The sequence below is a fragment of the Camelina sativa genome, chromosome 16 (genome assembly GCF_000633955.1).
Source record: "Camelina sativa cultivar DH55 chromosome 16, Cs, whole genome shotgun sequence".
Taxonomy (NCBI): Eukaryota; Viridiplantae; Streptophyta; class Magnoliopsida; order Brassicales; family Brassicaceae; genus Camelina; species Camelina sativa.
Genome location: NC_025700.1, coordinates 22,665,190 through 22,681,458, shown reverse-complemented (window position 1 = coordinate 22,681,458; position 16,269 = coordinate 22,665,190). Strand labels below are relative to the sequence as shown.

Below are 16,269 nucleotides of genomic sequence, written 5' to 3'. Positions count from 1 at the left end.
AAAGTAAATGTAAAAAGCCTGAAGCCATTCCTCTTGCTTCACCAGTTACAAACTGTGAACAATCAATCTACAATACTCAAAAAGGATTATAAAAAAAACCAACACACAAAACTATTGTTTCAATCTCGCAAACCAAAAAGAAGAGGGAATGGTATTCCCAGGGAAGAACAGGTAAAAAAGGACACAAAATGAATCAAATCCTCCATGAATCTGATAAATTACAGTATATGAATCAATTAAAATCTCTGGATGGCATGTAGTATGTAGATGTTACCTATGTAGAAGTCTTCATCTTTCTATATAGTGAGGGATGCATGCAGGAGAATATGGATGGCTTTGCTCTCTTCTGTTTGGAGCCAAAGATGAATGACCTTAAGGGCACTCTTGAGCGACTATCCGAATGCTGGAGATCAAGATCAGATTTCTTTGAACCTGTTAGAGCAAACTCCTCGCTCAGCTTTCCTAGAGTCTTGTCAACCTCGAATTGAAGCATGGTGATGTGATCTAACCCGGCCTGTAACTCGTCTGCCACTTTGTTGTTTTCCTGCTTCATGTTCAACACCTCACCTTGAAACTTAGCAGCTTGATAGCTCGTGAATCTGAAATCATCGTCTTCAGCACTTGATTTCAAGGCTTTTGTTATCTCATCCTGTATATTGCACAAGGACTCGAATCTAGATTTCAGTTCCTCTTTCAAGGATGCACCTTTCTCCAGCCAGAGTCCCAGGTCTGTGTTTATTTCCCTCAAGTGTACATAAAGTGGTCGAACATCTGATCTCAGTGCATATTTCGCTGTGCTGCTTCCATCTTGCTTTTTTCTTTGCTCCAGCTTTGATATCTCGGCTTGTAGATCTTCGATTGAAGTGTCGTAGCTTTGTATCTGTCCAAATGCTGTGCTGAACCGTAACCAGAAATCCAAATTCTCTTCAAGAAGCTCATCAATATTCAACCTGAACTGTTCCTCAACCAGAGACATGTTCTCGTTTTCTGTAGCCATGAACCCTATGGAATAGTCGTCGTTTGACATCTGGTTTTCCAACAAGTCGTTACTGTCTCCAAGACCCTTCTGCAGGAGGCTCATTTTCTCTCGTAGTAGCTTGATCTCATCATCTTTTGTTGCGTTCTCTGTCTTCATCTTTGTTTTCGTGTCATCCAAAGTTTTCTTCATGTCCTTGTAGTTCCTGAGAATAGTTGTGTACTCTGTCAGCAAATGCTTTTCCCTATTTTCCATTCCCTTCATGAACATCTCTTTCCAATCTGGTTCATCTTGCTCCTTTTGATCCTCTTCTTTAGAAGATGTCTGCTTCTCGAGAACATTATCCGGAACAGACTCTGTCTTATCAGATGCATCTTGTTTCTCCAAAACATTATCAACAACAGAATCTGTCTTGTCAGATGCAGCTTGCTTCTCAAAATCGGAATCTACTTTTTCAGTAGATTCCAAAACAGCTTCTGCAATGATTGCATCTTCTGCTTCTATTGTCGCATCGCGGGTCTGTTCAAATTTTACACTCTTCTCGGATGTTCCTTTCTTCTCTTCTCTCTCTTCACTAACATCACATTTCCTCTCCTCAGCTTCCAAGTCTTTATCCTGTTCTATATTCATGGTCAGGTTATCAGACTCGCTCTCTGGCTTCACATCGTGCAGCTTCCCACCAGAGAGGTTATCGAGATTATGACAAGCTTCATCAAAAGATGTCTGCAGATTGCTACTCTTGTCCAAAACATTTCTGTCCAAATCCTGCAATGCCTTGAGTTTCTCCTCCATTTCCTTGAGCTTGTTCCTCAGATCACTCTTGTCGTCTGCTAACAACGCTTTGTCGGTTTCAAGAGTACTGATTTGCGTCTGGAGACCGTTGGTCTCGTTTCTTAATCTCTGTATCAAAGCAGTTTGCGAGGAAACCGCACTCTCCAAGGTAATCACTTTGTTCACGAGCTCATCGACTTTCTCAGCCATCTCTGTCGCGTTGTCCGAGGAATTCACACCAGACTCAAAATGTTCTCTAATCTTCTCTTTTACAGATTCCAACTCTTTCTTCTTCCTAGACATCTCTTTGATCTCATGCTCCAACTCTTCTGTTCTTCTAACCTCATCACCGTCGTCTTTCGCGAAGGCACTCTCGTCACCTAGAAACTGGCTTGCCATAGATCTTAGCTTCTCTTTAGACTCCTTAATCTTGACATGCTCCTCTCTAGCTTCTTCATAAGACCTCTCTTGCTTCACCTGCAACTCCACTAGCTTCTCCTGACATGACTTAATCGCAGTCTCGGTCATCAGTTTCCGAGCTTCATCGTCTTCAATAGCAACACTCTCACCAAACTCATCCTGCAAACCACAGATCCTCTCTTGCTTCTCCTTAATACCTTTTTCAAACTCCCAATACTTAGACAAACCAATCTCGTAAGAGCTCTTGACAAACTCCTTCTCCGTCTGCAAGGACAAAATCTCTTTCTGCAACTTATCAATCTCCCCCATAGCCTCAGGCTTGCTCAAACCCGAGCTCTTAACAACCACATTGGTAGAACCACCAGTATACTTCATAGACTTCCTAGGCTGAAGCTTCTTGGTAGCCACTTTAACAGCGGTCTTCAAATCCTTAACATCTCTTCTTGTAATACATCTCCGCACGCTTCGCAAACGAATCGCCATCTTCTTGTAATAGCTTCAACACGTATTGCACCTTCTCCTCAATATCTGTTAAAATTTTCATCATATTTTCAAAATTGTACAAAAGATCCTTTTTAGATCAAAGATCAGAAAGATCTCAACTTTATTATAAAACCAGACGATCAAACACAGATATATATACATATATATGTTAAGAGATGGATGGGAGAAAAAAAGGAGAGACCTTGAAGGTTTTGTTCGAGCCATTTAGATTGTTTGGTACGGATATGACTCGCCCACCACCATGAATACGCATTACTCGCAGCTCTCTGCAGCATCGTCGCAAAAGTTTTAATCTTTTTTCAACTCTTTTCTTCTTCTGATCCTATTCATTCAAATTCCCAGAAAAGCTTGTAACTTTTTTTTGTGTGTGTGTGTGTGAACCCTTTTTTATCTCTCTCCCTCTCTCTCTCTCTCTCTAGATCTTAATATGTGAAAAAAGGAAAATTTCCCGAGAAAGAAAGAGAAAAAATTTAGATAGACCCACAAAAGAAAACTTTAAAGGTCTAATTTGGTTGTAAATCAAAAATTCAGAAATTGAGGAAAGAACGTGCTACAAATGAATCTGCTTTTGGAGAGATCATGGGTGGGAGCAAACCTCGGTCTTATTTTGGTAAAGAAGATTTTAATTTTTCTTTTGAATTTTGTTTATTTTTTTTACATTTTTTTTGGGTAATAAAGTTTCATTACAAATGTCATTTGTGTGTTGTGTTACCAATGTTATAGTGCCAGCGTCGTGGTCGGACGAAGACGGAAGCATTGTCTCCGATTATTCTTCTTCTGTATCCATACGTTACACAGAAGAACATGTCAGAAATATAAAATTTTCTTTTAATTTAATTAATCTGATAAAGTATCTTAGTGAGAATTAACATATTTAAATAATGGAGAAAAAAAGAGGAATGTGAAAATGTCGTCTTGGTCCGTTTTTTCTAAAAAGTTGTTAAAGCCTTAAAAAATCATTGAATCTTGACGGCTTAACCATAAAACCGGACACGTTTTTGATGAACCAGTCAAAGGTGGTCGGTCGGTGCGTCACGATCCGACGAGTTACCTTCTTTCTCTAGTCCGAAGGATCTCTAAAGTCTAAAGTTTAAACCTCACATAAAACTTGGAGTTAAGTTTTAATCTTATTTATGACACCAATATTGTTTCCATCACTTTTTTTGTTTTCTTCCTCAAGCTTTTATTCATTCAAAAACCACCATACGGTAAAAGACGATTAGGATCCTATTTCTAATACCAAAAGCTTAACTCCTTATGGAATCTTATGGTACTAATAAACATAATTGCAAAAAAAAATTAAACATCAAAACTAAATCTCATAATAAAATAGAGAGGTCACCCACTCGATTGGAACAATACCCTAAAGTTTTTTAAAATTGTCACAACATTGTGTGGGAGTTGGTATAAACAAATTATTGAAACATGTCCCGAATATATGAGGCTCGACCTATGCCTCCTAATTATCTTTAAAAAGCAAAACAAGTGTAGTATATCTACAACGTTGATGATTCTAATAGATACACTAGTACACAACATTTCCATATTGTCTCTACCACAGATGCTAGCGACTTCGACGGTGAACATTCTAGCCCAACAACAAGAAACTCGGTTTTGAACCACAGAATCCCACTCATGAGGACATTAGCATGTCGACATTGTGAATCTGCTCTTTATTTTATAACGTTGTTGTTTTTTTTTTGGTTCAGTTTCATAGATAAAATCATTCTTACGATCATAGGCTACTTTTGAAAATTCCTCAGTTTCCACTGAGAAAAGGATAAAGCAATTATCTTAAGTTCTACAATATCTCATATTCTAACTTACCATGTCGATACAGTTTGGTTGTGACAAACGACGTCACAAACCAAAAATGCAGAGTGAAGAGAGATGATGATATATAGTGAAAACCACAAAAAAAAAAAAACGAAAACCTTTTCCGCAGACGAAAACCTTCAAACAAACATAAGAGCATTATTACTATTTAGACATATTGTCTCTTGTNATGCCTCCTAATTATCTTTAAAAAGCAAAACAAGTGTAGTATATCTACAACGTTGATGATTCTAATAGATACACTAGTACACAACATTTCCATATTGTCTCTACCACAGATGCTAGCGACTTCGACGGTGAACATTCTAGCCCAACAACAAGAAACTCGGTTTTGAACCACAGAATCCCACTCATGAGGACATTAGCATGTCGACATTGTGAATCTGCTCTTTATTTTATAACGTTGTTGTTTTTTTTTTGGTTCAGTTTCATAGATAAAATCATTCTTACGATCATAGGCTACTTTTGAAAATTCCTCAGTTTCCACTGAGAAAAGGATAAAGCAATTATCTTAAGTTCTACAATATCTCATATTCTAACTTACCATGTCGATACAGTTTGGTTGTGACAAACGACGTCACAAACCAAAAATGCAGAGTGAAGAGAGATGATGATATATAGTGAAAACCACAAAAAAAAAAAAACGAAAACCTTTTCCGCAGACGAAAACCTTCAAACAAACATAAGAGCATTATTACTATTTAGACATATTGTCTCTTGTGTTGTTACCGAGTTGAAAGATTTACATCACTCTCCTCCCTCCACCATTCAACTTCTTTGTATTGTTTCCATCTCTAACCACCATATGCTAAGCTGCACCACACCAAACATTTAAATCAGTGCATATACTCTTTTCTACCTTATAGATTATTTTTCAGAAAATAATGTAAAAATTGTTAAATCATAAAACGAGAAAACGAAAAAAGGTAATTAATAAATTAATTACCCGAGTCTAAGGGAAGTATCGGAGCTCTCGGAGTCAACAGGAGCTCCGTTCCCGGCGTTCGTAATAGACTCTGACGAGTGTCCTTCCTCATACACGGCGGCGTTCTCCACTTCATCAACACCGGATTCATGCACGTTATTATATATCTACACCGTAACCAAACATATATTCCAAATTTAACACTAAACCAAAGAAAAGAACAATAACTGCAAAAGTCGAAAACTGTATCAAAGTACGTACTTGCATGCCAAGTCGCTCGTTCACTTCCGTTAGTTGAGTTCCCTGAAAAAAATACAAAACCAGAACAGAGAAAAAAAAAATCAACAAATTTTTGCATTTTGTGTTTTCCCTATAGAACTACTAATTGCGTGTTGAGTAATTAAATCACTAAAATCTTGACATGAAGTCTCAACCAAAACATATCAAAAAGAATAACACAAGAATTAGATTCGTTTTCATATTTCATAAACCCAAACAAAAAAAAACAATATGAAATACACAACAAAAGGAACCAAAACCATGCACACTCAAAAAACCTCTAGAACCCTAGGGATCGAGTGGACTACCAAGCTACATGTTTACCAGTAGATTTAGAGACTTTTTAACAGCGCTAATCACCTGGTTTATTCACTTCTCTCAAATTATAATCAAAGATATGAGTTATAGACGATTGGGGTCCTAGCTTAGTAATTCATAAACCGACTTCAAAATTCGAGAATGTGCAAATTGAACACAAACAAAAAAACGATGTGTTATAGAGACATTTACTTGCTGCCTCAACCGCTTGTTCTCATCCATCAATTGCACTCCCTAAACACCCCAAACAAAAAAAACGTTACTTCCCAAAATTGCCAAAATTATTTGAAATCAAGAAGTAAAGATTACACGTTATTTTGATTGTTACCTTTCTTTGAAGTTCGCTGATCTCATTCATAATCTTGTCACTCTGCAATGAAAACACAACAACTCGAAATAGTAATTAGTTACATAGTTGTGAGCTTTAGAGAAATCTTAAATATGGTCTCATATAATTTCCGTAACAACCTTTGTTTCAATCACGCGGGTCAAACCAGCTTCAAGGGCTTTCTCTAGCTGTTGCAGCTCTTCAATGTTAAGCCCCTGAAGTTCCTCTCCTCTCATTTGCCTATTTATATGACCATATAAACAGATATAGTCAGAAAATGATAGTTACTTCAAAAGTTTATAGAATACACACACATGTATATATATATATATATATGTACCTTAGTCGGTGGCTCTTGTCCGCAATTTCTTTACTCATTCGGGCGTGGTCACTGTTCTCAACCAGCTAATAGATAAACGTTGACGTAAGCTCTTGATCAAATCCATAATAATCTACACAGGACTATTCTACATGTCTATCCTTAGAAACCTCGCATCCATTCATCACTTCTACATGGATAGAGTACTTCCTTATGTTAAAATGTAGTCTAATTAATCGTAGGCAATAACAGAATGCTTTGTCATTATCAATACAATGTCTTAGAGATTCTAGATAAATAAATGAGTACAATTATCTAAAAAAATATTTGTACTCTAACGTAGTAATACTCTACTTTGAAAGAACATGTATGGTGGGTTCGAGAATGTAGCTAACCTGTAACTCAAGAGATGGCTGATCAAGCTTCTCCAAGTTCTTTGACTGCAAGTTATGCCTCTCTAATACTTCCTTCATGCTTCATTATATAATGCAAACACATTCCAATCAATATCTTATTATGTAGGCCTGTTAATTATCTTCTATTAATTGTGGTTGGAAAGAATTTTATATATATATATTATTATCAGGTATATTATAAATAACCCTTTTATGGATATTGACAATATATATATATATATAAACATCGACAATTAACCAAAATCTACAAGCAAAAGATACAAACCTAATCCACAAAACACAAACATATACATTATTTCATGTTAAACAGTGAACACTTATCATATTTAGCAACATATTCACACTTGTCTGTGAGTGTGTGCGACGTATGTCCCAAAAGTTAGGAACTGAAATGATAACAAGTGGGTCTAAAATCCAAACTCGTATCTTCCTAATACGATAAGTCATTTGGATTCCCAATATCAATAACACATCCAAAACCTCTATAAGACTTTTCCCAACACTAGTTAGATTCCAACATAAATATAAAATATATTGCTTTTATTGATTACTTCTTCAAAGGGAAACCTTTATACATCCACATATGTAGATACCTCCTAAATTCCTAATGATATGGTCTCCACATTTCTAAATAAATATGACACTGATGGCTTCCACATATCATCCCACAAATCTATATACATAGATTTATATATGCACAAGGAAAAAAGTATAGTATAGAGCCTTTATAAAAACGTATTTATCAAGATTTACGTTTTCTTAACTATTACCCTAATTAGATACCTTATCTTTTCCTAAATACAGAGTTTACACTTTATCAACATCATTTTGGTCATTAATATAACAATATATATAAATAGTTAGTGGTCCAACAAGGTTTTGATACAGTAAACTTCTATGTATCACATATACATCTGAAAAACTCGTAAGTTTTTTTTTCTTTGGATCTAGACAAGATCCCTTAAAAGAGTTTTGAGAAATCTAATGAGAGAGAGATTTTAGAGAGAGAAAGAAAGACCTGGAGTTACAGAACTCGAAGAGCTTTCCAGTGGAAGAGAAGATGATGAGAGCAACATCGGCGTCGCAGAGAACAGAGAGCTCTTCAGCTTTCTTGAAAAGCCCTCTTCTTCGTTTCGAGAACGTCACTTGTCTCGCCGTGGCGTTGTCGATCTTCCTGATCTGAATCTTTTCTCTCGCCATCACAGCAACAAGGAAACCCTAAAAAGCAAGATAGCTTAGATAACCTCAGGATCGATCTTGGTAGATCAAGATTCAAGAATGAGAGATTATGAAAGATAAAAATAAAAGCAAAGAAAGAGATGAGGAGGAGATGAAGAACTCAGAGGAAAAATTTGTGAGAGAGAGATTTTTTTTTGCTAAAAAGGGAGACTTTAAAGAAGAGAGAGAGAGTGACAAGACGACTGAAATGGAAAGTAAATCGTGTTCTTTTTGCTAAAATTAGAAGAATAAATATGATTTCAAGACAGTAAAAACCCTAGTTTTTGAAAGATTTGGAACAAGTCTTTTGTGAGAGGACTAAGATCTAGTTTGTTGATGAACCAACAAGAGAAATTGAGAGGATCAAATAAAAAAAAACTCAGAAAGAAGAGAAACTCCCAAGGGAGAAAAAAACAAAAAAAAAAAGCCAGGGGAATATATAAATATTTTAAATTTCCACCTCAAATGTCGAGGAGAGAAGAAGACATGAGAAGGTTTTTGATTGGTGAAGGATAAGATATTTTCAGGGAGAGGTTTATTATTAAAATAATAGTAATAATAGTTTAAGATGATGGGGTTTCTTAAATGATTATTTTTAGAAAGAAAGAGGTAGTATATTGTTTTTTTTTTTTTGGATATTGGGGTTTGTGTGTGTGTGTGTGTGTGTGGCTGTGTGGTGGTTATTGGATATGGTGAGGTAATAGAATTTATAAGTCGCCAACGAGATGAGAGAGAGAAGAGAAGTGTGTATGTTTGGGTCAGTGGGGAATTTCTTTTTATAGGGAAGCATAAAATGAGTTGTCTCACTTTGTCACTTACACACTCTCTCGTAACTAAATTGGTCGTATTTGCTGTAAAAAACCTAACCAGAAACCCTGAAGACTTCTTCAAGGGCTATATTTTTTTAGATATGAAGTTTGAAAAATATGAGAATAGTATGTATATATGATGAGAATAGAAATACCATAAACTATGTATATACTATTTTTGGTGTTTATATAGAAACATTATTAATTCGGGTAAAATGACAATATGTAATATAGTAATAATATATAACCAAATAAATTAGTCTGCGGCCACTGTTTTTCCAACTCAAAAATGACAAAAAAATAAAAATAAAATAAGATGTTAATTTCAGATAGTGCAATATTTTTCAAAAATTTACTAACGCTCAATAATGTGCACAATTAACTTGTCGTGACTCGTGAGTGATGTATAACAACAGAGTTTTGTGAAAGAAAAAAAAGAAAGAAAAAAACAACAGAGTTTTGTGAGTTTATTTTTTTTGGTCAGTTCTTTTGTTCCGATCCTAATCTGCTGATCATATAGTCCATGATACAATCTACCAAATTCAACTTAGATGTAGTAAAAAAAAGTCTATAAAACAAATTGAATATGTAACTCAAAATAAAAGTAATCTGAGATTAACATTCTAAATGGATTATTTATCATTTAACATTGTATTACATGAGGATCAACATCACTAACGTCATCGACCCAAACCAAACATTGAATTAAACCGCCACAACCATTCGATAATGTACTATTCTCTCCGTTTCATAATAGATGATGTTTTAGAAGTTTTTTTTTGTTTTATAAATAGAAAATGTTTTAACTTTCTAGACAAATTTTAAATTATTTTTATATTTTATTATTATTTATTTTATGCAGTATGGTTTATGATTGATTAAATTTTTTTAAAGTATATATATCTTATTACGCGTGTTTTTAGCTATTTTATATTTTGAAATGAAAAGAATATAAAGCAAAAACCAAATAAATATTAATTAAAAAGGGTTTTGAACAAAACAAATAATGTTTTAGCATTCCTTGATGCGAAGAAACAGTGAAGAGAGAAGAGAGGAGGGGGACCCCTCGAGGCAGAGTAAAATAAAAAACAGTGTCGACCACTCAAAATTTATACAAAGGGGACCCCAACGTAGTAGCCACAAGAATTTGATTGGGACACGATCCACTGTCCGTACAGATTTTTTTAGTTTTTAATTTTTTATTGAACCGTTTTAAACAAATTAAAATAACGACTATACTTGGCTCGTATTATATACCATGTGGCTCGTATTCGTATACCTCGCTCGCTCCCTATTGTCTCTTCCACGAAAATCAAAAATATCGTGTTGAATCATTGCGATTCTCTGACGATTATATTTGAATGGTTCAAGGTTCAAACAGTTAAAGCCGTATGTATGGTTGATGTAATTAAATACGGGTATTATAACAATGGTTTGCGTTTGTTTACTACGTAAACGCATCTGTCTCTATCTAATCGGGTAGTCAATCAAAATAGTGTTTTTATAAACTGAAAAATATGGATGACAACAACAACGATATTTGTAATTTGGTTTGCGTTTGTGGATGAATCTATTGATTTTGTTTACTTATTAGGAAGCAAATGTTTCATCTATTGTTTTTTTTTTCTTTCTTTTTAAACTAAAAATTTATTAAACAATCCAAAATGGGCATGTGTGTGAGACCCAATGAATTTTTTAGTTATTTTTTTTTTGGGGTTAAAGTTCATGGAAGGATAGAACATCTATGTAGTTGAAACAAAAATATTATGACGCTCAAATTACTATTTATACCACTATATATTTGGCTGAAAATGTTAGGATAAAATTAGAAAACACAGATACAAATTTATATAAAAAAATTATAAACCAAATGTCATATTTTCTTCAAATTTAGATATGAGATAATTTATAATTCCTTTTTAAAACTTGTTTTTCGATCAAATTAATTCAATCAATGTAAACATACACAAAAAGTCAAAAAGTAGAAGAAAATTGTAAAGTTATGTTTAATCCATTCATATTGTTTTGGTTAAGGTAGAAAGTAGAATAAATTTGGTTCAACATCTCTCATCCTATGCAATCTTAATAAATAAATAAAAAGAACTGAAACGCTTCCTGAAGCGTTTATTTCGTTTCAAACGATTGAAGAAATGACATTGTTACGCTGTAATTAGAAATTGAATTGTAGTGTAGTAAAAGGTTTGCCGCACGTGACACAACTGTGTGTTTCTTTCTTTCTTTCTTTCTTTGGGTCAAAGTGTCAGATGAGAGGAGGAGTCGTGTCTCTCATGACCTTTCCCTTCGCTTCGAGCCTCTAAAGTTAACATTACACCTAACCTTTTAGCCATTTTTAGGCCTCTTTCCTACTATTACAGAACACTCTCACTGACACAAAATAAAGATGATTTTGACTGACAGTTGTTTTTTTCTTTTCAAAAACACACATAATGGGCTTTTTAAAAATCCTAATGGGCGTTTTTGAATTCTAATGGGCTTTTAACTGGGCTTAAAGCTTCCCCTTTCCCTTTCTTACGATTTTTTTTTTCTGGGTTCAGTTCTCGCCGGATCTTGAAATGGCGACGGCGATGACTTGTACGAGACTGACGATTTTTACGGTGGCCGGAATATTCCTTCAGATCATTGGTCTCTCGATTTTTGTTTTCGGTTTCTTCCCCGTCAAGCCGACTCTCTCCGGCGTCAGGTACTACTACTACTACATAAACACACGTTTTGAAAGCAAGCTGCTCTAAATGATTTGCTTACTCTTTTCTTTATTTCTACTTTTGAAATTTCAGTGGTTCAGAGAGCTATCGTGATCCTTTCTGTGATTCTTCTCCGAACTCGAACGAATCTGAGCTTCATTCTGAGAAACTGAGATTGCATTACCAGGTTTATTTTTAGTGTATTTTTTTTTTTTGTTTGGAGTGAATCCAAACACATATGTGTAGTAGCTTCGTTTTGGTTGCTTTTGAGTTTGAGAGTGGTGGGCATATTGTGTGTTGTAGGAGTTATCTGGCATCTCTTTGAAATATGATCGACTGGTTTTGATGGTATGAACATAACTCAAACTCAAACTTGCTCCTTTTTTTTTTTTTGGTGAGAGACATGTTCTAAGGGTGTTGAAACGATGTTAATTTTAGGTTATTGATGGGCTTCCTGCGGAGTTTGTTCTTGGGAAAGATGGTCAACCTCCAAGGGATGTATGGAAAGAGTCTATGCCTTATACTCAGTCACTGTTGGCTAATGGAGATGCTATTGGTTACCATGCTAAAGCAGCTCCTCCAACTGTTACAATGCCGAGGTTGAAGGTGTGTTTATTGTAGTTGTTAAGTAAATGATCACAGTTTAAGATGATCTTTTTTTTTTGGCTTGCTGAGTTGTTGATTTTATTGTTTTCAGGCAATGGTTTCTGGGGCAATTGGTGGTTTCTTGGACGTGGCTTTCAATTTTAACACACAAGCCTTTTTAGAGGACAACCTTCTTGGTAGCTTTTAGTCTTGTGAATGAGAAATGTTTTCATGCGTGCTAACATTAAAAGAATAGCCATTGTAACAGTGCTCCGTTTTTACCAGGTCAATTTTTTAGGATTGGTTGGAAAATGGTGATGCTTGGTGATGAGACGTGGCTCAAGTTATTCCCAGGGCTATTTATGAGACATGATGGTGTTAGCAGTTTCTTTGTGAGTTTTAATGTGATGTTTGGTTTTGTTTATTGCTTTCTTATCTATATCGTGGTCATATACTCATAGGAACAAAAAAATGTTTTTTTGAACAGGTCAAAGATACAGTACAGGTAGACAGAAATGTTTCTCGACACCTACCGGATCAGCTAAACAGTGATGATTGGAATTTCTTGGTTAGTTTTTGCTTTTGTTTTTTTTTATTCCTCAGCATTGGCGTTTATCCCCTTAATAATTGATCACAATTTCTTCTGAGTAATATATATTGACTAAAATTAATTACTCTTGGATAACACTTGAGATTTTCTCTGCTTTATTCTTACTAGATCTATCCCTTATCAGATCCTTCATTACCTTGGATTGGATCATGTTGGACATACTGGAGGCCGTAACAGGTCTTTGCTAGTTTCCTAGCCTATTTTTGAGTAGAAAGGTTAAGGTTACTAGTTGTATGGCTGAATCATTTTATTTTCTTTTTCTCTATTCCAGCCCTTTGATGGCTGGAAAACTTAAAGAAATGGATGACATAGTTAGAACAATGCATTTAAGAGCGGTGATGGATCGTACTCATGATCAAGGACAGACTCTTTTGGTGAGTGTTTTTCGTGTTTAAAGGTCCATTTAAATTTCATATGTCAAGAGTTAATCTTATATGGTTTCATATACAGGTAGTAGTCAGTGATCATGGCATGACTGATAATGGAAATCATGGAGGATCGTCATATGAAGAAACTGACTCCTTAATGCTCTTCATTGGCTTGAGTAGCAATTTTTCTGATTATGGTGCAGCTATCAATAATGTAGCTTTCCAGGTAAAACAGTCACTGCAAATTTCGTGAGATAACTTTTCCTCTTTTTCTGGACAGACTGTTGATGATAATGAGTTATACATGATATGAAACCTTGTAATGTAGGTAGATTTGGCGCCAACTTTAGCTCTTCTATTTGGTGTGCCGATCCCAAAGAACAATGTTGGAGTGGTTGTCCCAGGAACACTCAGTTCTTTACGAGGTTAACCACTATTGGCCTCTCGAAATTTTCAGTCAAACGTGTGGGGATGCATCTGACTGTTTTTTCTTTACTGTGTCTTCTCATTTCAGATTATGAGCAACTACGGGCACTAGAACTGAATTCATGGCAGTTACTCAGACTAATGCAAGCACAGATACCGAGTTCCTTATTTGAAGGTTTCTCCTGCAATTGCTTCGTCGATGGAATTTGTAAGGGTTTGGATATTAGCGAGTGCTCTGGGGAGAAAGAGAAACAGCTTATTTGCCTGTTTAGGAACGCTGCACTTCTCCATCACATTTGGAAGTCCAAGAAATTGACAAAGTGCGTGATTTGTTTGAGATTTCCACATACGGTGATTCTCCTGAATTTAATCTTAATATATTTAATTCCGAGGATGGCTTTCATGTTGATAGGTCTTCTGGTGCCGTGGAAGATTTTAGCCGAGCTTTAGATGCATATAACGCCTTCTTGAAAACTGCAAGTGAGTGGTTAGCAAGCAAAACCACTGAAGTATGTTTGACATCTTTTCTTAGAGTTCTATGAACGTATTTTTTTAAAAATGACGATTGTCAATCGTCACTAGTTTATCTAGTAAGAATCTATTGTATTGATTACAAACTCTTCAATGTTTGCAGAAACCAGTTTTCTTACTTGGTCTTGGGTTGAGTGCCATGCTTCTTTCATGCATCGTCTGTGCCACTCTCTTTCTGTCCTTATTCAAAGAGGTTTACCATGAGCCCAAGGATCGAGTCTGCAGTTTGAGTTATCGGTTAAATTTGGAAGAGGTGTTCATTTTTGCTCTTCTTTTGATCCTTGTTATAAGCATGGGATCTAGTTCAATGGTGGAAGAAGAGCATTATATATGGCATTTCATGGTATCGACGTTCCATCTTCTGATACTCTTCAAGACAGCAAAGTTATTCGATTTTTCCAAGGGGAGGAACATACTTGGAGACTATAAAGCTGTTTCTATATTCTTGCTTCTTATATCTGGTAGACTACTAAGAGGTTGGCATCAAGGGGGCGTGAACTGGACTTACCTTCCTGATATTTCGAAGTGGCTAGAGCAAGTTGGCAGTGGTTATGTAAAATGGATTCAGTTAATCTCAAACATCATTGTTATTGGTCTAGGACTATTTACTCTTTCTCGAACAGGATCAAAGAAAAAAAGTGTCTGCGTCCTAGCTTTGGGTTTCCTAACTTGTGGGCTCCTAGTCTTGCTGCATGCCGGGAGATATCAGGATGAAATGTTTGAAGTGTCAACTGAATTTGGAGCCACTGTCATAGTAAAAGTTATCTATTTCCTTCTTTTTATATCTGCGATTGGAGCTGCTTTAGTTTTGCCATGGTCTATGCTAAACAAAGACAAGTCCTTTCTAGCTGAAGCAGGTGATTGCTTATATTTGATTGGCTCTGCATACATACTATGCTGGTGTCTTCTACATCTACTTCTCCAACAACCGATCAACTCGGGGCCCATAATTTTGCTTCTCATCCAGATTTTAGCAATTCCATGTCTTTCTTCTAATGATGTTCAAGTGAATGAATGGGTCGAGGTTAGTTTTTCTTTTTGTTCCTTTTCTGCGATTTATACCGCAAGAAAAAGCTCAAGCTTTAAGGTTTGGGGGTTCTCTTTGTAGATTGGTGCACTCTACTACATGGGAATGGCAGGTCATTTTGCTCTTGGAAACAGCAATACTTTAGCAACCATTGATGTTGCTGCTGCTTTTATCGTAAGCCTTGTGCTTCCTCTTTTTTTCTAATTCACATTCCGTATGTACACTTACCATAACACTGACACATTCACCAAACCCCTTTTCGTAGGGAATCTCTAGTCATTCTACAATACTGTCTGGGATCTTGATGTTCATGATCACGTATGCATCTCCCATGCTGTTCCTTTTATCTCTTGTCATGTACGTTGGTGCAAAACTAAGAAACCAATCACATTCAACAATATCAACTCATCGGGAAACAAGTCTTGGACAAATTTTGAAGCTAAAGCTCGGGTTCCCTTGTCTTGTTCCGCTCTGCATCAACTCAGTGCTCTTGACCGCATACACTGTGGTCTTGCTACTCATGAGGAATCACCTCTTTGTGTGGAGCGTCTTCTCTCCCAAGTAAGTATTTGCTTCTGTCTTAAATTATCATCCTGCGTTTGTTTTTTTTTTTTTATTCCGGTTCAGTGGTGTTTAATTGTGTTGGTGAACAATGGTAAACAGGTACCTATATGTGTGTGCAACCACTCTGTGCACATACATCGGAGTTTGTATCGTAGCTGTTACTGTAACCTACGCTTTCTTTGTCACTACCTTCCGCAGAAGTAATAGAACTACTAGACACGACAACTCATAGTTATGGTCTTTATTATGTAGGGAGACAGAGAAACTAATAGAGAGATACTGTGTTCCTGAGATTTGAAAGTAAAAGAAACTCTGAATCCACTTTAGTTTCACATGA

At 35.8% G+C, this 16,269-nt stretch overlaps 3 protein-coding genes across 3 annotated transcripts; 1 reads left to right on the top strand and 2 right to left on the bottom strand.

Moving 5' to 3' along the window:
- On the bottom strand, positions 180-3,300 carry LOC104751893 (protein NETWORKED 2D-like). Its single transcript, XM_010473942.2, has 2 exons — positions 2,853-3,300; positions 180-2,695 (listed from the first exon to the last, which is right to left on the bottom strand). Exon 2 carries the CDS (start codon positions 2,648-2,650, stop codon positions 275-277), a length of 2,376 nt encoding a protein of 791 aa, XP_010472244.1. The 5' UTR covers positions 2,651-2,695; positions 2,853-3,300; the 3' UTR covers positions 180-274.
- LOC104751892 (MADS-box protein SVP-like) lies at positions 4,968-8,734 on the bottom strand. The gene is made up of 9 exons (XM_010473941.2): positions 8,111-8,734; positions 7,072-7,150; positions 6,698-6,762; positions 6,498-6,597; positions 6,358-6,399; positions 6,222-6,263; positions 5,694-5,735; positions 5,454-5,599; positions 4,968-5,320 (listed from the first exon to the last, which is right to left on the bottom strand). The coding sequence occupies exons 1-9, from the start codon at positions 8,290-8,292 to the stop codon at positions 5,302-5,304; spliced, it is 717 nt and encodes a 238-aa protein (XP_010472243.1). The 5' UTR covers positions 8,293-8,734; the 3' UTR covers positions 4,968-5,301.
- On the top strand, positions 11,663-16,260 carry LOC104751891 (GPI ethanolamine phosphate transferase 2-like). The gene is made up of 17 exons (XM_010473940.2): positions 11,663-11,820; positions 11,915-12,008; positions 12,125-12,169; positions 12,260-12,427; positions 12,519-12,603; positions 12,692-12,798; positions 12,894-12,974; positions 13,141-13,193; positions 13,288-13,390; positions 13,467-13,610; positions 13,713-13,809; positions 13,899-14,130; positions 14,223-14,319; positions 14,445-15,365; positions 15,450-15,542; positions 15,634-15,929; positions 16,032-16,260. Exons 1-17 carry the CDS (start codon positions 11,693-11,695, stop codon positions 16,162-16,164), a joined length of 2,877 nt encoding a protein of 958 aa, XP_010472242.1. The 5' UTR covers positions 11,663-11,692; the 3' UTR covers positions 16,165-16,260.

Excerpts from the sequence above, each read along its gene's own strand:
- LOC104751893 (XM_010473942.2), bottom strand. The coding sequence starts at position 2,650 with ATGGCGATTCGTTTGCGAAGCGTGCGGAGATGTATTACAAGAAGAGAT.
- LOC104751892 (XM_010473941.2), bottom strand. The coding sequence starts at position 8,292 with ATGGCGAGAGAAAAGATTCAGATCAGGAAGATCGACAACGCCACGGCG. Across the intron at positions 6,598-6,697 it reads GACAAGAGCCACCGACTAAG|GCAAATGAGAGGAGAGGAAC; the intron begins GTACATATATAT and ends TCATATAAATAG. Across the intron at positions 6,400-6,497 it reads CCCGCGTGATTGAAACAAAG|AGTGACAAGATTATGAATGA; the intron begins GTTGTTACGGAA and ends TTTTCATTGCAG.
- LOC104751891 (XM_010473940.2), top strand. The coding sequence starts at position 11,693 with ATGGCGACGGCGATGACTTGTACGAGACTGACGATTTTTACGGTGGCC. Across the intron at positions 13,391-13,466 it reads ATCAAGGACAGACTCTTTTG|GTAGTAGTCAGTGATCATGG; the intron begins GTGAGTGTTTTT and ends TTTCATATACAG. Across the intron at positions 15,930-16,031 it reads TGGAGCGTCTTCTCTCCCAA|GTACCTATATGTGTGTGCAA; the intron begins GTAAGTATTTGC and ends AATGGTAAACAG.